At 43.9% G+C, this 21,193-nt stretch overlaps 1 protein-coding gene across 4 annotated transcripts in view; it reads left to right on the top strand.

Moving 5' to 3' along the window:
* The window catches only part of trit1 (tRNA isopentenyltransferase 1), a 40,777-nt gene extending 19,821 nt beyond the window's left edge, over positions 1-20,956 (top strand). The window contains exons 3-11 of one of the 4 annotated variants that reach the window (XM_075449835.1): positions 2,093-2,188; positions 2,662-2,816; positions 4,951-5,093; positions 5,220-5,331; positions 9,408-9,520; positions 9,666-9,743; positions 19,798-19,907; positions 20,294-20,411; positions 20,727-20,956. In XM_075449835.1, coding sequence (XP_075305950.1) covers positions 2,093-2,188; positions 2,662-2,816; positions 4,951-5,093; positions 5,220-5,331; positions 9,408-9,520; positions 9,666-9,743; positions 19,798-19,907; positions 20,294-20,411; positions 20,727-20,947 — 1,146 coding nt within the window. In that variant the 3' untranslated portion in view covers positions 20,948-20,956. Of the gene's footprint in view, positions 1-2,092; positions 2,189-2,658; positions 2,817-4,950; positions 5,094-5,219; positions 5,332-9,407; positions 9,521-9,665; positions 9,744-19,797; positions 19,908-20,293; positions 20,412-20,726 lie in introns of all 4 variants that reach the window. The other 3 variants (XM_075449834.1, XM_075449837.1, XM_075449836.1) reach the window with 3 other exon arrangements.
* The last annotated feature ends 237 nt before the right edge of the window (positions 20,957-21,193 follow it).

The raw sequence follows: 21,193 nt of genomic DNA, 5'->3' as shown, positions 1-21,193 counted from the left end.
TGGCTGCAGATGTTGCACTGAAAATGAGAAGCAGGAGATCACTAGAGACGGTATTTATAGAGGAGTGTGTCTGGTCTCTGAAGCGTCTTCACACACACACACACACACACACACACACACACACACACACACACACACACACACACACAGGAGCGCACAAAGCCTGGGCAGTCACACCCTCCCGCAGACACTAGCCGTCACACAGATGTGGAGAGAGGAGGCGATAACTGGAGAGGGTATTAATAGATCAGGATGGCATGCGTGCGCACACACACACACACACACACACACACACACACGCTCGTCTCTCTTTTGCACACGCACGCTCACCAGTGCGGCGTGGGGATGCGGTAGCTCCAAGAATAGGCTCGGTGCAGCGCGAGTGCGCTTGTGGGAGGAGGGAGACATGGGAAGAGATGAACACAGATTAGGAGGGAAGGAAGTGGTATGGAGGGTTTTAACTTTAGAGCAAAAAGAAGTCACGAGTTCAAGCACGAAGGACCTGGCATGGCGTCGAGCTGACGGTCCCGCACTCATCGTGCTGTTCACTGAAACTCTTCTCTGACTCCGCTCTCCAGATTTCCCCTGCTCGATTTTACTTGATGCTTGTCGGTGATCATGCTCACTCCTCTGCCGGCGCAGAGATGCAGCCTTGGGTGTGTGTGTGTGTGTGTGTGTTAGTAAAAAGATGTGAGTGACGATGCCTGATGGGCCTTTATCTTGTTTGAGTGGTTATTTGATTATCCCACAGCAGAGGGGGTGGGCAGTGAGAAGGAGGGAGGAGGGGGTGAAGAGGAGGTGCAAGATGTGAGAAGATGCGACAGAGAAAAGAGCCGGAGCCAACAAGGTGTGGCACCAAAGCCCTCGTCTGTGTGACCACGAGGTTTGTCACCTTCAGCACTACTGCTGTTTGGAGTCTTATAACGAGACGCTCTGGAAAGATTGATGACACAGATTTGAAGTAGATTTTGTTTTGCTTTAAAACTGACTTAGTTGTATAGCTTCAGGCCAATTCAAGAATACTGAAAGTGCAGGATGAGACGTTTAAAAGTTGAAGACACATGGAGGGTTTTTTCACCGAATCGACGTTTTCTTTCCCGCTCACTCTTGAATTAAGCAAAAGATTCGTGGCTAAACATCTGCTTGGTCTCCATGATCCTGCCCCCTGCACATTATTTTTTTTGCTCTGGCCCGAGAAACAGTTGGCGCTTGGTGTTGCACCAGAGCTTTGGCGATTGAAATGGGGGGGATGGTTTTAGGTTGGGTGCTGGCTCCAAACCAACACAGGAACTGCTTTGATTGAAAAAAACCTTCGAACAGGCACGTGAACAACAAAGAACTCCCTCCTGTAAGTTCTACGGTTATGTATCAGGACATAAAAATAAACATTTGATCCTTACTAGATCTAGAAATTTGGTGAATACAACCTTCAATAATCAACACTTGATTATTGAACACTTGAATAATTACCCTCCACCTCCGTGCTTCATGCTGAAATGCTTAGCTGTGCTGTCATGTTCTTTTTAGGGAGCGGGCTTTCTCCTGCAGCCCTTCCAAACAAGCAATACCTGTTCAGTCTGTGTCTAATTGTACTGTCATGAACTTTAACATTTAACATGCCAACTGAGGCCTGAAGAGTACCAGATGCAGCTCTTGGGTTTTTCTCAGTTTCCCTGAGCATTACAAATTGCTTGGACGTCCACTCCTGCGAACTCGCACCCCCAACGCTTCGGACGAGCACGCTGCCAAAACCTCTGCTTTCATAGCTGCGGTCACACCCATTTAATCGAGTGCATTTGATCAGCAGCACCTGGCTGCTACTCACCCTCTCAAGTCTTTTAGAAGCTTTAAGGACTTGCATAATTTTTCGCACACTGCTTCTGTATTTTGGCTTACTTATTGTTGAATGAATATATATATATATAAAAAAAAGCTAAGTGTCTCAGAGTGACTTGTTGAATTAGAGCCAGGTGGAGTTGCTTCTATGTCATTAAGGCTTGAAATGTACTATTTGAGCTCAACAGCCCACTTCGAATATTTCTTATTTGTCCGTATATTCGTGTCCTGCTTCCTCCTTAACACTCCTAACATAGATGACATGCACAGCAGAAACAAACTTCCAGTCATTGTTGGAGGGACAAACTATTACATTGAGTCTCTGCTGTGGAGAGTTTTGCTGGAAACGGGGGTAAGTGCATAGATAGATGGCAAAATTCCGCTTCTCTTTGCCCTTTATATCATTTTGAGGCTGTGTATGTCATAATGTGATTTTCTTTTTTTTTTTTTTCTCCCCCTTCGATGTGAAATTACCATTAAGCCTCAGTACTGGCTGCTTTCACAGCTAAAGATAATGTAATATCTTAATGACTTAATTTCAGTCCGGAAGCTTCCAAGAAGTGAATTGAAAAAGCTGTGACTTTATGCTGCACAATCATGTATGTTAATGATACTGCCTGAGGTGTTTCTGGTCTTTAGTTCTACTGGCATGGTATATTATTCTTGACGCAAAGCAGCTGTCCCTGAGGAAAATGTTGATTTCTAAAGAAAGTGAAAGCAGCAGCATGTAAAGACTGGAAAAAAACAACAACAACCTAACAATCAATCAAATAAGATAAACAGATTTAATAAAATAAAAATAGATAAAAGCATGTCTCACAGCAGGAGAACGACGACTCCGGGGATGGAGAGGATAGAGCTCCAAACAGGAAGATGGAGCTGGAGAAACTGGGAGCACCTGAGTTACATAAAAGATTGGCCAAGGTGGACCCCGAAATGGCCGCCATGTTGCACCCCAATGACAAGCGCAAGATAGCCAGGTGATACAGCTGGTAACTTGTCTGGTGGACATGTTACACTGCGTTTTTTTTTTTATTTACAGTGAATGCGTGCTGGTAATTTATCACCTTTTGGGATATAAATGTGTAGCTATCAAGTCTCGCTATATTGGAATTTTTCTTTCTTTTTTCTTTGTTTTTAACTAGTATTTCTCTTTGCTAGCTAGTCCGATGGCTAATAGCAAAACAAAAAAAAAAGTGGCAGCAACAGTGAACTTTGTTGGTGGGAATTTTTTTTCCTATTGATACATTATAATGTCCAATTATCATTGGTCTCAATGTTAGCTGTTCACTAAAATGGAAACCTGGCAAAAATGAACGATTGGCCTGAAGTTTGGTCCTATTTCCCGCCGCGTCACGCTGTGAACATGTTTGAGATTTAGTGAAAATGATTTGGACTGGCTTGGCTTGTACACATAGAACAAAGGACATGTTTGAAATGTAGTTTGTTTGATACAGTGTAACACCCACCTATTTATGGAGTAAAACTGTTTTAGTTGGTGGCAAAACTGGCGTTTTACTGAACATTAACTCAAAGTTGTAGCCTTTTTTGAAAACTCAACCTGGATTTGATACTTCGATTTCCTCTCCTTAATAAAGTGTTATTCAGTTCAGTTTGGTACAATTGTAGATTGCAATTGCAATTCTGTAAGTACATCATTTGCCCTCCAGTGGCCTTTGACTGGGGTTTCAACCAATGGTGAAACCAGCTGATGGATAGTTTAAATACTCAAAGACCTTGTGTTCCATCGGTGGGGTTTCAGTAATTTCTGCTTCAGCATTGAATATATATTGAAAGGAAATATTGAATAGGCTGAAATGATTATTCTTCGTAAAAATATGTACTTTGTCAACAGTTCCTTGAAATTTGTGGCCATACCACGAGGTAACACAATGAAATTAGTTTTGTTAGTTATGATGACCCCTGTATGAGGAGTGCAAAGCCAGATCTTAATGCTATCCAAAGCAGAAAAACTATAACTGGCTTTGGCCTCAGTTGATAATGTGGTGTTGTTGTGGCTCAAGCTGTGTATTCAAGGGTCCACTTTTCCCAGAGCACGCAGAGCACTCATGCAGCAGCAGAGTGTTTCAAACAGATCCATTTAAGCCGTTGGTGTTGCTTCCTGTAATTTTTGTCACATCTCGGTACACTGTATTTAGCTGGAAAGTAAAATGTTGCCTTGTCAAAGCACTGTTTAATTTGTCTTGAGGTACTCCACAAAAACACATTTGTTATGCCACTGAAAAATTGTTTCCGTGTTTAAGAGTTCAGGCACTTCACACTCCAGCTCGCTTCCCATTTGGGATGAAATTGCGGATAGCTTGTGTCCTGCCATGTGTTGCGGTAACTTGTTTGCATGCCGTGTTTTGAGTTTTCTCATGCTTTGTGTGAGGCTTTGAAGAGCTTGTGCTCTCCCAGGCTGCAAAGAGGGTCACGTTACAAGCTCGCACACACACACACACACACACACACACACACACACACACACACACACGGTGTGATGAGAAGCAGAATGCACTCTGGTCTTTTGTGTGAGCAGGTTAGGTTACCCTGCTCTTTAAGTTGACAGGAGACGACAGGAATCATCTTTTCCTCATAACCTCAGTGTCTGGCGAGACGAAAGGATGTGGTTTGCATTTAAATCTTAGTGTCTTTGAGGTTTGTCCTGCGTAGCTTCAACATAAACGGTGTCCTTGTGAGGAGAGGTGATTTCATACACTGGTTGTTTTTTTCGTAATCATGGCTTTGCTGATTATTTCTTCATTTGTCCTCGGGGAGGGTTTGTGCTGCAGCATGTGTTTACATTTATACAACTTAATCTGCGCTTTAAATTTGCTTCTCATAAAGGGAGTTGGAGGTTTTCATTTACACTGGATTTAGTGGGTGAGTGGGTGTTTAGATAATCTAATTTCAGTTTGCCTACTGAGACCTGATATAGGCAGAGTTGAATGCAAACTCACAGTATGGGGGTATCACAAGTTTGTCAGACGGACTTTTTTTTTTGTGAGAAAAGGATGTTGGTTTGATTTCTATGTACAGAAAGTTCCATTATTTTTTTATTTTTTTTAAATTTGGGTTTTTATTAACGCTCCACTCGCATGCTTCATTATCCAGAAGTCTTCAAATCCACGTGGAGACGGGCATCCCTCATAGCCGCTGGCTGGATGAGCAGAGGGGGCAGGAGGGAAGCGATGGCCTTGGAGGGCCGCTGAGGTACCCAGAGCCCTGCATCTTCTGGCTGCATGCGGACATGGCAGGTGAGGACAGACCGCTTCCATTCATAATGCGTTGTTTGTAGAATTAAAACAGAAACGCAGAAGTGACATGACAGATGTAGGGGCTTAAATGAGGCGTATGATCAACCCCCGTTCTGTGTTTTTAAGCTCTTGACAAGAGGCTCGATGGCCGTGTAGATGAGATGCTGTCTGCAGGGCTGATAGAGGAGCTCAGAGACTTCCACGTCCGGCACAATCAGCAGAAAGTCCACAGTGACGGGTAAGGAATCATGGTCTGCCTCAGTCCTTTTTGTTTATGTTGAGAGGTTTTGGCTTCGTCCCATCTTCAGTCCTGATGTTTGTTTTTGTTTTTTTTTGCTTAAGATAATTAAAAAAAAACAGATTTGAGAATGTTGTTTTCCACATTTGTTTCTTTTGAATCTAGGACATCATGTCTTACGATGGATCCTTTTGGTTCTTCTTCATGAGCCCTTACTCGTCCTCTTTTAACCACGGGGTCCACTTTACCCACAATGCAACTCAACTATCAATATTTCCTTTGGAGATTTATTTGCGTTGATGAGCACGGGTTGCTATCCTCCAGCAGAGTTGAGGAGGAGGCTACAGGGATCTACTAAGATCATTTGTATTTTTCTCCACATCCCCAGTTTTTTTCATTTTCAGTCTCGCCCTCTTGATAACATCTCTTGAGGCAATTCATCAGACTTGAAACGGCTCACTACAAAAGTGTTTTTCTGCCTCCCCAACACTGTGGGTACAGTTGAATAGTCAGAATAGATTCCCTCCTATAGTCTTTGCCTTAGCAGTTTCCCTGGCCTTAGAACATTATGAGATTAAAGAAAGACTGTAGGAGAAATTTGTCCTCCTCCTCGGGACTTGGGGAAAGGCGGCAACAGGAACTAATATACATAAATCATGTTTTTTTTTTGTTTTTTTTTTCAACAGGATAAAGCATATTTTTGGGAAGAAAAAAAAAAGGACAGGAAAAAGTCCCTAAGTGAATTATGTCGCAGGCTGGCCTTCCAGCTAGTGAACTGTGTTGGAAACAATTGTCACTTTGAATGTTGCCACTGCAAGGAATGGGCGACAGATTTCTGTCAAAGCGCTGAAGCTCGTTTAATTTGACCACCTCCTTTCATGGAAGCCCTTGGAAGCTTTTGGGACTTTTGAGCAGACTTTAGGAGTAAAATGTGCTGCAGTTTCACTTTAACGCTCACTGCGTTGCTCCTTCGCAACAGTAGGAAATGCTTCCATTGCTTGTGTTCAACCAGGTGAACCAAAATCCAGCTGATCGGAAGAATGAATGGGATTTTGGTGCAGTTTATGTGTATGTATTTTCTACAGAGCAGATGGGTTAATACCATTGTCTTTAATGAACAGGCCACTCAGGATTCTCATCCTCCTATCTAAATGAATGATCTGGATATTCAGTCTGGACCCAGGCTCCTCTCTTCCAAGAAACCAGGGCAGTGGGAGGGAAGAGAACTCTGCCAAGCGACAGTCCAGTTATTTATTTCTCCCTCCCAGTCTGACAGGTCACTCTGTACTGTGCGCTGTCGTTTCCCAATGGCCCCAAGACCGATTTAGATACAGCCCACACTGCTGCAAGCTCACTTTATGTGGGAAGGCTGTTTCTTTAGGATGTCAAGTGATTATTAATAATCTCAGAGATGAGCCCTCCTCTACATGCAATATTAGCTCTGACAGGAGAATAAGGTGATCTTTGCTTATGACTCAAAGGAATTTTTACCCAACATTTAACAGACATTCTGGCGGACGTGGAACAAATTACATGCAGCACATCGCTGTCTGTTTGGGAGTTAACTTTAACATGATCAAATTAATATTCTGTCCGCCACATGATAACCAACTTCTGCTTGACATTTTCTTAACAGCAGCCACATGATCAGTGGTATACTGAAGCAGTGTCGCTCTTTCAGTGGTATGTGGCGATATCTCTGGGTTACATGATTCAGAAGCATGATGGGTTTTGTCTTCGCGTGTGCTTCAAAGCAAACAACTAACCTCCTCCGTTTGCTCCATGGCAGCGCTCTCTGACACTTTCAAGGCCGCCGCTGTTGATATGAATTTTTCCGTATCGGACATGTCTGAAATATGAAAGTTTACCAGACCAAGTAGGGCTTTATCAGGATGGTGTCATGACTTGTTAGTTGCATTCGTGCGAGTAACCCTTTCAACCAGAAGCACAGCTTTGATTTGTCTGCATACTCTAGTGGAAAATTAAAATAAAAACGCCCGTCTCCTAAAGGAGACAAGAAAAAGTCCTTCTGATTTTGCTGTGGGCTTTGGCCTGTGATTGTTGACAGAGTGAGAATTGCATTAAAATAATCAACAGCTTTGTTTTGACATTTTCTGACTGGCGAAGCAGAAGCGCGGACATCCGTGTTCGACCTTTGAGAACAAGAATTTCTATCTAAAAGAAAATGGTGTGTAACTGAACATTTTCCAGCTAAAGGAATCCCAGTAATGGTCCTTGAATTCCGGCTTAACGGGCAAGAAGGAAATCGCCATGATTGACAATTCTACTTGCAAGCCGGCAGGAATCGATTCAGCAAGTGTTATTTTTACTTTTCGCAACAAGCACTTTCTTTGGCAAGGACAAATTGTCCATTATCTCCACCAGGACATTTTTAAATTGAGTTGCAGCAGCTTCCTGCTCAGCATATGCTGCGGCACAAGACAGAAATTGTATTGAATTGGAATATTAGTTTTCTTTTGTTCACTTTGCATATGGTTGTTTAAGTGGCTTCCTGCGGCTCCCCCTCTTGTTTTCAACTTTAAGGACCTATAAGGAACAGGAATCCAACGTATTCCCATTGTAACCAAATTTAACATGTACAACTACAGTTTTGCAGTTGAACCGAATTTAAGGAAGCAGTTTTTTGTTTTTTTTTCTTGAAGGATTTCTGGATGCTACTTGAAATATCTGTACTGTAAATATATGTTTGAGCTTCAGCTGAAACAGATACGGGAACGCAGCTGCGTGGGTCTCTTTTGGCAGCCAGTGTTGGTTTTGTGTGTGTGTGTGTGTGTGTGTGTGTGTGTGTGATATGGGGTGTGGCTGCGGGGAGTTGATGCATTGGTGGAATGATGCCCAGGAAGCTGCTGGTTCCCTTATTTTGTCCCTCCTTTCTATCATCACCCCATCCCACCTCATCAACCAGCCTCCTCCTACTCTTCTCTCTCTCTCTCTCTGTCTCTCTTTCTCTCCATCCTCTTCCCTACCCTCCTCCTCCTCCTCTCTCCTTCCATCTCTGACACTATTGCCCTCTCAGCAATCTGATCATCCATGCACTTTACTCCCCCCCTCTCTCTTTCTGTGTCTGTCTTTCTCTCCTTTACCCTCATGTCTTCCATCCCCCGGCTGGCTGCTGTGCCCAGACATCAAGGTCAGATCTCTTTCTCCCTCCCTCTGTCTTTCTTTTCCACCCTCCATTGACTCTACATTTCCTGTGCTCTCTCGCTATTCTCAAATTTCTGTCTCTGCCCGTCTAGCCAAATTTATTTTGTATTTCCTCTTCTTTCTTTTATAAGTACAGAAATTATGGGTGCATTTCTTTTAGGGCATTAGTTGGTGTTGCCGCATTATTCTCAGCTTTCTACTTTCCATGTTGAGTGTGATGAAAAGAGGTCATTTGGTCATTTTTCTTAACTGTTGGCTGCATTTAGGTTAAAGAATTACCCCATCAAACCACTTACTGTGCAGAGGCGGATTCTGCAGTATTATCGGGGAAATGTAATGAAAATTGAACAGATGTTAACCTACAAATCAAAGAACAAATAGTCACTTCTTATGATGACGCTTAGGGGGCGTTTTTACCCGCTGATCACGCACCGAGGCCTGACGCTGAACGCTGCTCCTGAATTTTACTCTTTTAACTGAGCTTTTAGATTATTTTAAGCCTCTTTTCACATGTTAAATGCGCAACTTTCCAAGTCGTCCGTGGTATTTATTATTTTATTGCTTGTTTGTGGCTGAACGAAACGTAGACGGCAGCTGGATGAAGATGTTCCACATGTACCGTCAACCAGGAAGGCTCCGCTCCAAACTTGCGTCACTCCCGTCAGCCCACTGAGTTTTAGCACCTGTGGGTACTTGTGTCTGATGCTTTGAGATTTTGTTTTTTGTTTTTTGCTCTTCATGTCAGTCTGTATCATTGTCCCTCGAAGGGCTCTGCCTGATGTTCTGCATGCAAGTGGGGGAAAGAGTTAAGGAGGAGAAAAGGGTGAAATGAGTCCCCACTGGGGTCTCTATGAATGTCACCACGAAGAAAGAAACTTTTTCTGTTGACGGACAATGTTTCCTTTCCACAGTCAAGACTATCAACATGGGATTTTCCAGTCGATCGGTTTTAAGGAGTTCCACGACTACCTGACTGCCCCTGAAAGCAGCACCCCGCAGGAGAAAGACGCACTAAGAGACAAAGGTCAGACAAACACCTGCCCAAAGTCACTTTAGCGGGCTTTGGATTCTCTGGCTGGGTGATCATCCAGAGGATTTGATGAAAGGATCTTTTTCTTCTGTCTCTTTTTCCATCCATACCTACTAACCCCCGTTTAATTTCTATCCAGGTATAGAAGCTTTGAAGATTGCTACAAAGCGTTACGCCCGCAAACAGAATAAATGGGTCCGTAACCGCTTCCTTAAACGTGAGTACCCTTCACCCAGCTGATGCAGGGTGTGTGTGTGTGTGTGTGTGTGTGTGTGTGTGTGTGTGTGTGCTTCTGTGTACGTGTGTGTTTGTCCTCCAGAGCCCAGTTTCTTAGCAATCAGCACTCTCTTTAACAAGATGAGATTCAGGCGCTTCATTAGACGCACAATAAGCCTCTGAGCCACTGTATTGTGTTCCAGGGTACAGAGGGTATGTGTGTGTGTGTAGTCACATGTCACCTTGTTGTCTATATTTTTATTTATTTTTTAATTTTTTAAATTTTTTTATTTTTTTTATCTAAAAAGATTGCTTTGTGTCACATAACTTTTCTTTTGTTTTGTGCAAGATGGCGTCAGTCGCTGCAGGTCTTTTAGGGGAGTTGTTCAACATCAAGTACAGTTTTTCCACTTCATTTTAGTTTTTATCAGAAAGCTGCCATCACAGTCATTTCTGCGAGTAAAAATACGAAGCGTCAGCAAGGCAATAAATGCTGGAAGTGGAGAGAGAAATGTGCAGTTTGCGTCTTTTAGAAATAAATCGTATTAAAGATCAGTGATTAACATTAGTTTAGTCTCATTAGTTTAGTCATTTCTAAAAGATGAGCTTTCTGGATCGATGCTTCCCGTGCTTCAAGTCTTTGTATTAAGCTGCGTTAGCCATTTTCCAGCTGTAGTCTCCTGCCTTTGTAAGAAATATATAGTTTCCCAAAATGTTCAATTTTAATTCCCTGAAAAGTTTGTTTTTGTAGCAAGAACTTAGGCATGAGAAACTGCATGGTGCACTGTATGGTTCAGAATAATCTGATGCAGGTTTAAGTGTAAATCAGCAGATTATTTTATTAACTAGGAAATTTGATTGTGTGCAGCATGTGGGAGCTGCTGTGATGCAGCACGGGGGATAAAGTTTCACCATCCATCCTCACTGCACACCTGCAGCTGAGACCTTTCACTGTGTTTTCTCAGCAGCGAGTCCCTTAAATGCTCTCAAATGCATCAAATAAACCGCAGTGTTTGGTTCCCTGCCAGATAAGCTGCTGGGTGCAACATGAACAAATGTGCCTTTCACAGTCCAATATTAACCAGTGTTTGGAAGGTAGTGGGACCTCGGTGTGTTTTATAGAATAAGTAAAGAGGCTGAGTGCGTTTCCCTTTCCCAAAACAGAACCTGGCCTCTCTATCCCACCTGGAGCATGCCCTTCAGTAACCCTGCCTCCTAATCCTGTTAGGCCCAAGTGGCTTAAGGCCACGCTAGGCCCTAAACCTCAATACCCCTCTTTCTGACCGCCTGCCTACACGGTGCACTCACCATATGGTTTTCACCACATATGTGTGCGTGTCTGTGTTGCTGCTGTTTTACATACACGGTAATCTGTCTGGAGTTGTCTGTGATTTGCACAGGCATGTGTTTTTGACTGCGAGTTGTGTCTCCCATAGAGCCTTCCTTGAAGATTAACTCGGAGCAGTCTGCAACGTCAGGGCTCACAGTGCAAGTGGCTGCAGATTCAATCGGCTCTGTTCAATCACTGAAACTTTTGTGTTCCATTAAGGCTTCTGGGAAAGGATTTCTGCAGTGTTTCAATGGGTTTGCATCCATTTGTCAAACTGGCTCACAAAAATGATCTTTTTCGTGTCCGACCGAGTCGTGAAAACTCGACCCATTTATTATTGGTGGTTGCGTTTCACTTTAGGTATCACTGAGACAATCGCTAAAGTAACACATGCATGATTTGAAGGACTTTTACAGTGTGTTGAGATATCATGGTAAAGTATTTGGAGATTTTCCCTTTTTACAGTCGCCTGATAAATGGTATGAGGAAGGCCTTGATTTTAGAAGGTAATCTGCTTGGAATGTGCTCTTGCACATTTTTATACCACCACATGGCCTTGCAGGCTGACTTGAAGCAAATGCTGAGCCATGGGAAACTTTATTGCCGGCTATTTTGGGGAATCTTTTAAAACAATGGTATTTTCCGACCCTCAATAATGACGCTTGCATTGGTCTGTTCCCCAAATCTCTCTAAAGGGGACGCATCAGTGAGCTGTCGCGTCGTATCAAAATGTGAAAATACCATCCAGGGAGGCTGAGACAGGTTTATACCTTTAAAAGGTTGCAGTAGCAAAATTGCAGTAATATCTTTTCACAATGTCGTTCAGTGTCAGAGTCTTTAAGGATATGCTGAGGGACGCTGGTTCTCATGTCCACCCCTGGCGGGGTTGTCCTAACCCTTGCACAACCCAGCTTTCGTCTCCATTTACTTCTCTGTCTCGGTTTGACTGCTGACCTCTTTTCTGTTTCGTCTGAGCCCCACACGCACTCGCTCAAATGCCGGCAGGCCTCAGCTGAGCGGGCTAATCTCTTGAAGCATTACAGATCTTCGGAGAATTTGCCCCGACCACACAAACTTGGGCAACGGGGTCACTGAGACGTGTACCAACACAAGCGAACGGAGACCAGTGCGTGGAAGAGCGAGACGAACTGCGAGTGACGGACAGAGCCTCGGTTGCGCAAGAACAATGAAGTCGGTTTGAGAAGCTGGACAATGACCTGAATAGTGACTTTACTTGTTAATACACCGGAAAAGGCGGAATCTCATGCCTCAAAGGGACAGGTTGACCCCAGTTTTAGAGCTCCATCGTTCAGCGGCAACTGTCAGAGAAGCGGCATCCAGTCGTTCTCTGTCTTAAATACTTTTCAGCGGGATAAGTAGTTCTTGACAGACTCAACTTTAGTTGCTGCGGGGATTTAAACACCAGGTCAGCCAACTCAAATGAAATCAAGCTTAAAGTGACTTAGCTTAAGTACATATGTAGGTTTGCTGTATACATACGATACAATGTTTGTATGTGTTTTATAGGCATTTGTCCTAATTATCCTAAAAGAAAATGTTAACCTTAGGTTATATTGATTTTATTAAGTGCTGCTTTTCAAGCGAGGAACGCCATCAACCTAAAAGGGGATTAAACTTCCCATAGACATGCACACAAGCCACACACGACACCCCACCCGTAACCAAGATACACAGGTGTAGTTTGACTTAGGCCTTGTGAGTGTTAAGTAACGGAGCTGCAGGCATCTTTTATTCAAAAGAGTGAGTGAATGAGTGGAGGATGGATGGTTTGATGAAGGGAGACGGGAAGAAAAACGGCACATGGATAGCTGGGCGGACGGAGGGTGGAGGTAATCTGACTCAGCCGAGGCAACAGGTGTGGGGCGCGTTTACACTCTCGACTTCTAGCAAGTGCGAAGACACACATATTCGCTCAAATGCGGCCTCACCCCCTGTGAAGATAAAGTCATGCCAAGAGCTCTGTGTGACCTCTGGAGAGGAGCACGTTCAAGGGGGCGAGAGAAACAGTGCGTTTCTATCCGTAGTTGTAGTGGACGTGTCAAACCCTGAAAAGAAATCTAAAACGGGACTTTCTGCAGGCTGAGGTGGAAAAGCCGGTATATAAAGGAAGAGAAGACACATTCTCACTCCAGCAAAGCAGGTGTATCATTGGGGAATGAGTGTCTTGGTTGGTGTACAGACATGGGCCTGTGTTGCACATCAGCCTCGTTTATCTCCCAGTGGCTCATTAAAAACACTACAAGACACCTGAATCAGAAGAGGCAATCTCATTCATTACAACATTTACCATGGCGAGAAGCTGCAACGAACTGTCATGACAGTATCTGTTAAAGCAAACCTGCAAATAAATATGCAGGAAGCGTAGTCGTAGCGTGATTTTTGAAAGAGGTTTGTTAGCAGTAGCTGGGTTTAAATGAAAAAATCTGGAAAACCTTTGCTGCCTAGTTGTTGTTTTTTGTTTTTTTTTCTCCTTTAAACCAATCTGCGAAACGTGTGTGATTCACATCCCTTTTTTGCTGCTTTTCAAAAGGTCGCTTCAGATTAACTGCACTAGTGAACAAAAACCCAGCTGGAGCAGCACGTTTGAGCAGGGCTGGGTTGCGTGTGCGTAAACCATCATCGAATAAGACATTCCGTAAAATATTAGTTGGAAAACAGAATGCTAAACCCATCAGTTACAGTTTAGCTTTCACTGGCTATATCAAATGTATTTGCAAGTTTTATGGATATTTATTATCCAGATTTCTGCTGGTCACACCTGGTACACCTGGTAAAAATCCTTATTGATGAAAAATTCTTAGGATATATAATGTATTCTCTATTTAATCTATTTACTCTGTGTGCTACCAAATCCTCCCCAAGTTCTTTAAATACAAAACAGCAGTTGGGCTTTAGAAAGGGATGATGTGAGAGCAGTGAGTGAACCAAACAGTCAAACCTCTCACATCAGAAAAGGAAAAGATGCCCAAGATGGGTCATAATGGGTCACGTTTCTTTATTGAAACATTAGATGCGCAACATTGCAACGTTAATGGCGTCATCCATCTGTTAATGCGACATCATTCAGACATGGGTCATTTTGATATTAATATTCCACATGGCTTCATTTAGTCATACCTTATGACAGTGACCGACTGCGAGAGCCACTGCACCCACGAGATTGGACTGTACATCAATTCCATTTACCCAAGACTCTTAGATGTTCTTAGATGTCAAACCTGCTGTGGTCATGCAAAACACACAGATATCGGAACGGGAAAATTCAGCTTTTCTACACGTTTAAGCTTGCCGAGCATTCGGTGTTACAAAAGGGCTTTACTGGCTTCTTTTTGGCAAGAGTTTTATTGAACGCACAGCCTGCTCTGTCATCCCCGTGCTTTCGACTGTGAGAGAGGAGAAACTGCCGCTCAGCACCAGCGATTAACTCTGCAGTGAGCATTCAGAGTTTTTGTAGTTTGTGTTTCTTTGGCTGTGTTGCGGGGGCGGAGGGGACCGGTCTGTCAGATTGCTCTTAACAGCTGCTCATAAGCCAAATTAAGACGGGCCGCTCTCGTGCGTGCCCTTATGTTGAAGTGGCTGCAGCAGATCAGACGTGTGCCGTCTTGAAGCTAATGTGTAAATGTTAGTCAGTCAGACCGAGTTATGTTGCCATCACACATTGTACGTGAAAGTATTGAGGTGCTTATTGATTCTGGTATGTTTTAATTAAGTGACGATGGCAGTAGATATACACATAATGTATGTAGGACATAAATTGTTGGACTGTTTCAGCTCACGCAATTCTAAATAAATCCAATTTCTATGTAGCCAAAAGAATCTATAGGCCCATATGTGCAATAAATAAACAGATACTCTTAACTCACCCCAGTCGGTATTGAACAACAGATAAAATGAAGGAGGTGATGAAAACAAAAAGTGGAAGAGGAACTGCAGGAAGGAGGAAGGAGGTCGTTCAGCGAATGGGGACAGCTGTCGTGCTCCGGTGCGGACGACAGCAAATGAAGCGCAGCTGGGCCAGGGGACACAAAACTAAGGCTGCTGGTGGAGGTTTTATAGCAAAGCACACACAGGCGCTCATCCTCACTCAGCAAACACAAGGACAGCACAGCAAATGACTCTTGGCCCGTTTGTTGCAACAGGTGGACTACTGTTTCAACACACAATGCATGCACACTCGACACTGGCAAGCAGCTGCCCAGCGACAGATTATTCTCCTCCTTGTTGGCAAAGTGATCTCCCCTGTGTGCTTGAAAGGCAATGCTCAGTTTGTGGTGTGTGTGTGTGTGTGTGTGTGTGTGCGTGGGCCCAGGCATTACTCATCTTATGGGGACCTAGATCTGTTTGCAGGCACATTATGAGCTTGTGTCCTTCTAATGGGAAAGAAAAGCAAGTCCCCATAATGTTAATCATTACATATTTAGGTGAAGGCACATAACAGTTAGGCTTAGACGAGTGGAAGTTAGGGTTATGTTTTGACTAGGTCTATAAGGAAGTACTGTGAGTCAGTGTAATGTCCTCTGAAGTCAGCTGTTTTTGTGTGAGTGTGTGTGCAGACCAACACCTTGTTCTTTGTCCCTGCTGCATTTCTTATCAACCCTCATTCAACACATAGGGGATCAGCAGAGTTAAATTTCACCAGATCCCACACAGGAACAGTCGATGGGGGTTCCATCCAGCATCTGGCAACCCACCATACAGTCTCCCTATTGTATTTTACCACCACTCCACTCTTCCCAGTGGGACATTGGTGACTGCAAAAGGGGAATTGTGGGAGGAGTGGCAGTGTTCAGAGACATAAAAGAACAAAATAAGGAAGCGGTGGCAACAGGAGGGCATAGGGTGGTGGCGGGTGGTGTGAAGTTTTCTTTATTTTTCTTTTTTTTCTGTAGGAACTAAAAAAAAAAAAGAGATCTCCTGGCCCAGGTATGCCTGGTGACGCTCGGCACCACCACCTGCCCGCTATTGTGCCACAAATACAAAAGAGCCCACTTGTGACTCACAAAGAAACTGAAACACAGTAACCATGCAAGTGAAATCTGAAGCTGTGATTAACAGTAACTGCTGTTTGCAAAACACACACACACAGACAAACAGAAGAGTTTGGGGCTAAGTTGTGTACCGAGATTAAACGGGGAAAAACTCACACTGTGAGGCTAAATGATGCAGGCGCAAAGTGTTGCATTGTTTACTCTCCTTTTACTCCTTTGGTTGGCTGTTCAAGTAAGCACAGCTGGCACCGACGTGAGTAGAAGGAACTGCATTGCATGTTTAAGTGGTTCAATGTACATTTAACCCACAAAATGCAAATTTAAACCAGAAGCAGTTGAAATGTGGCTTGTGCTAAAAACTAGTCCTGTATTTAAGTTTGCGGCTGTGGGGGTTTGGCTCTGTGAGGACTCATTGTTCCCAAGCGCACTCTTTCTTCTGACAAAAGTCGGTGCATTTAGTGATACAGATGACCAGTTTGCACTCTGCGTTCCTCTGTAATAATGGAGGCCTAGACGGTTCCCAGTGGAGTTGGAAACATCAGTCTGTAGGTTGTCTATTGCCCTCAAATCCACACTTCAGTCTGTGTTAAAAGGATTAAGCCATAATTGAGTTGGCAAACAGAACTTTAAAGGTTAATGAGATTAATTTACATAAGAATGTGCTTAAAGGTGGGGTTGGTGAGTCTGGAGGAAGATTGATCATATTTAAACTCGACAGACAAATAAACACACCCCTCTTTTAAGTGCTTCTTCAGAAGTTTTGTCTTCAGAGTCCATTGAGGAGCAGACAACACCCCCCGCAAATAGAATGTCTTGACGAAAAGAGCGACATCTCAGTGTTGCACGGTGTGGAAGTGGCCTTCTTTTTTTTTCGCATAGCAGAAGCAAATGTTATACACAATGCATTTCCTTATGACATAAAACGGCATCAAACAAAATGACGCGCAAACAAACGCAGCATCTAAAACACAATGTTGGGACATTTATTCACTTAGAAGTCCATCCATCCATCCATCTTCTATACCCGCTTAATCCAATTCAGGGTCATTGGGGTGGGGGGGGCTGGAGCCTATCCCAGCTGCCATTAGGCGAGAGGCGGGGTACACCCTGGAAGTCGGCCATCCATCCCACGGCTTCATTTAGAAGTGGTTTAGCAAAACTACAGTGACCGTCATGACGACAGAAATATAAAAGAAATGGAGAGAGCTGCGAAAAGTTTCAGTGCCCGTGTGTTGCAAAATTCCTTCTAATCATTTCAAATGATCTCTGAGTTCCCTCTGTGAATTAGGAATTGATATCTTATAATAACATCGTTTTACCACACTCTCCTCCCGCAGATACTTGTGTCCCCCTCAAAGCAACTTATCCCAACCATCTTTTTTGTTTGTCAGTTATTTATTTAGGGCAGCAAATGACAAAGCAATATGTAAAACATTCCACAGTGTTAATCTCTTCGCTTGATTAATTTAAAACCACTGCTTCCAAGATGTTTGCGAGGTGTGGCTTTGTTACGACACGCCAAGTCATATTGCGTGTTCTAACTACGCATTCCTTTTGTTGATGTTTATGTGTGATTTCCCACTATGTACGCAAAAGTGTCCCTTAAATGGTGCGCTATTTATATTAATTGAAATGAGATCCATCCTCCCTGCGTCTGAGGCATTTACTCAGCACTAAACCTCTTCGATAGATAGTGACTATGGCTTTGTGTAGGGACATACTTGTTTCTTTTTAAGAGGGGTTGTGTGTAGTACTTATGAGAAGTGTCTTACCTTCAGCAGCTAGTGTGGTCTCAGTTTGGAAAATCGGATGGTTTCCCAATGGGTGAGCTAAAGCTAAAAGCTACTCAGAGGGGGGGCACCAAAATAACTTAAACCTCAACTATTTCTTAGTGAATCGAGCAAACGCAGTATTGTGGGTTTTTAAGCCTGATTTATGGTCGTCTACGGAGAGCTCCGTCACCGGAGACGCTCTCCGTCGCTTGCGTGCGTCGGCCAAAATTCCTAACTATCTGTCGAGAAGACGGTGACTCGCGGAGACCGCAAGGGTTGTGATTGGTCGGCTAACAACGTAATTTTTGGAATCACTTTTCCGGTTTAGCGCCTTCCTCTCAGAACAACAACACCGCCGTTTTTGAAAGAGTTTATTGTGTACTGGTCAACATTTGGTCAAAATTATTTGTATTTCAATTTCAATTTCAACAAGCTCCAACTCCAACAACAGTCTTTCTCTCTCGGTCGCCATCGTTCACTGTGAGGAGTGGAACGGAGCCGGAAGGTAAACAATCAATCAACGACTTTCACGATAGACGTCGCAAGATTGGGTCGTCTAACGTAGCGACGCCTACTGATCGGGAGGTGAACTGCCTTGCGTATCCGACATCCCGACGGAGAACTACGAAAGGTTTAGTGACCACGGAGTCGGATTGACGGATAGCGACGGAGAAGCAAACCGAGGCCTTTACACTGCATCACTTCTGCGTCAGACAGTTACGTGGACTGTTGCAAGCTGAAACTCGTCACCGCATTTTCTCAACTGCAGAACATCCTTGTAGCAAAAAGGTCCTCCCTTCAGAAACTGTTCTGCTTTGCTCTTTCGGTGACAGCTCATGTGCCTAACCTGCAAATTAGTGGATGAGCTACTGTTTTAGCTGGGCTTCAGCACACTGAGGTCAGCACACTGAGGGATTGGGATGGAAAGGTGATGTTTGCAACTCTGTGGCCTCATCATTGCACCGCTGCCTTCTCCATAACTAGAGTTTTGTCACTTTTACTGCACCATGCTAGTGGATAGACAATCTGTCTACATAAAACCATGCCTCAAATATTATCTGGGGGGGAGAAACAAAATCTGAATGTACTAGATTTCAGTTTATTTGAGCCTGCAGTGGTGTAACCAAGGTGAGTGGTTATGTTTAGGTAAACGGTTGCCATAATGATTGCCCAAATAATGGGAGCGAACCATAATCTGTCTAAATTCATAACACAAGTTGATATCTGGTTCTATTTGTGGCGACCGTCTCAGCAGGCCAGTGGCTCTTGAGACGGTCACTGACAGACACAAGCAGGGCTGGCGCTGCTGTTTAGTGCCGAGGCCCGGCCTGGAGACTGCTGATCGGTGCAGAATAGAAACACGGGGGAGGAAGAGTCAGACAGCGAGAGACGGCGAGTGAGTGAAAGCCGAAGCGAGACTGATGGCGAGAGAAAGAGATGGTGCACTAGAGAGAAGGATGGGAGGAAGGAGGGAGAGACATTATCGAGCCAGTGTGAGTCAGCAGGTTGACGGAGCTTCAGGGTGCGGCTGCAGCACATCACTGCTCCTGCACATTTCCTGCCAGTTTGTACCGGTCCAGTCCAACCAGCTGGAGCCTGTTTCCTGTTGCAGGTAGAATTGGCCGGTGCAGGTCACATATAGTATCACGTGAGAATCTAATAGATGCTCATCTAATATTTTGCAATCGTTTCATGACATTTTGGGTGTGAAATGAACATGTTTGCTGTGAGTAAGCCCATTCTGCAGATGCATCGTAAAACAATGCTGTTACGAAAGCAGCTACGCAGCGATAGGACGGGGGCATAGATGTCACAGGCTTTTCAACTATTCAATAGAAATATGTTGTGAGAACGGCCAAATGTCAGCCCTGCAGAGCTTGGGTGTTAATGGCTGCCTATGTTGGCATTTTAAAATGTCCCATTTTGTTCTGAATGTGTTTGTAGGACCAGGGGAGAGCATCCCAGCAGTGTATGGCCTGGATGTGACGGATGTGTCGAGGTGGGAGGAGACGGTGCTGAACCCTGCACTGCAGATACTGGACAGTCTCAGTAAGGTGGGGCCTCGGTAGTGTAAAACTGGCAGCTTCCATTCAGCTGTTTCATCAGTTCCTTGGTATTTGGGTAACAGAACTTTCCTCTGGACTCCCTTTTTCTTCATTCACCAGTGTCTCTTCAGAGCTTACTCTGTTTTCACTCTTCTTTCCTTTCTTCTTTTCACCACCAGTTTAACAGCTTCTTTAATCTGAATTTATTCCTTTTTTCCTACATGCACCTCTACATGCACCTTTTTGATTCACTGCCATTATGTAATAGCTTTTTTTCTTTTGCTCCTTAATTTTTTCGTATTTATTTGTTTATTTCCAGTTGTTTGTTTTCTCTAACTCCTCATTGAGCAACTCAAAAATACTTGTATCCCAACTTTATCGCGTCCTGTTATCAGGGCGAGGAGCCAGCGACTGCACCAATCAGAGCACTGGGGGCGGCGCAGAGGAACAAAAGGAGCCACCATACCTGCGATCTTTGTGACAAAGTGATCATTGGTGACCTGGAGTGGACGGGTGAGGCCGGTCACCTACATCAAATAATGACATTGACATTTTTTTTAAATTTTTTTTATATCGCACTTATTACTAATTATTTAACCATCAAAATATGTAAAACTGGCTCCTGTATTTCAGTTGAAGTCAAATTCCAGACACTATTCTTAAGCATAAATGTGCTGATGAAACTTCTTCCAAGAAAGCTGGTCGCCTCTGGGGCAGGCGCACTTTTTTTTGGTTCATGATGTACTTGTATCTTTGAGATGAAAGGGAAGCAATCTTATACCAAATATATCCAGGAGTGATCTGTGTGTTTATCCTCTCTTATTGCAGCTCATCTGAAATCCAAGAAGCATTACTATCACATAAGGAAGAAGAGGAAGTCTGATCCAGGCTGTGACCCACCCCAGAGTAGCGGTGTACCTGCTGTGTCTGCAGAACAGACTTCCTCTGAGGACGCTCGTGCTCCTGTTGCCCTGGGCTGCAGTGAAACCTCCCAGGACTCGTCCAAAGACACCAGGACAACACACAAGGAAGCACCCGAGACGCCTTGAAAGCTGTGCAGACTTTTGACTCTACAAACATATTTGTTCAGGTTTCCACCACCGTTTAGCACAAATAACTGGATGTTTACTTATGGTCCTTATAGGGCTACTTACAACTTACACTGATGGATGGTGACGGACACGTGCACAGGTCCTTGATGCAGCTCAGTTTTGTTCTATGCATTTGGACTTAAGAAGGGGAATTGGATGTTTCGTGGCCTTTATTTTTTTTTTTTTTGTACAGCGCCCAAAAGC

The sequence above is a fragment of the Odontesthes bonariensis genome, chromosome 18 (assembly GCF_027942865.1).
Source record: "Odontesthes bonariensis isolate fOdoBon6 chromosome 18, fOdoBon6.hap1, whole genome shotgun sequence".
Classification (NCBI taxonomy): domain Eukaryota; kingdom Metazoa; phylum Chordata; class Actinopteri; order Atheriniformes; family Atherinopsidae; genus Odontesthes; species Odontesthes bonariensis.
Note: the sequence above shows the minus strand (reverse complement) of the source record. Positions and strands in the feature narration are given on the sequence as shown.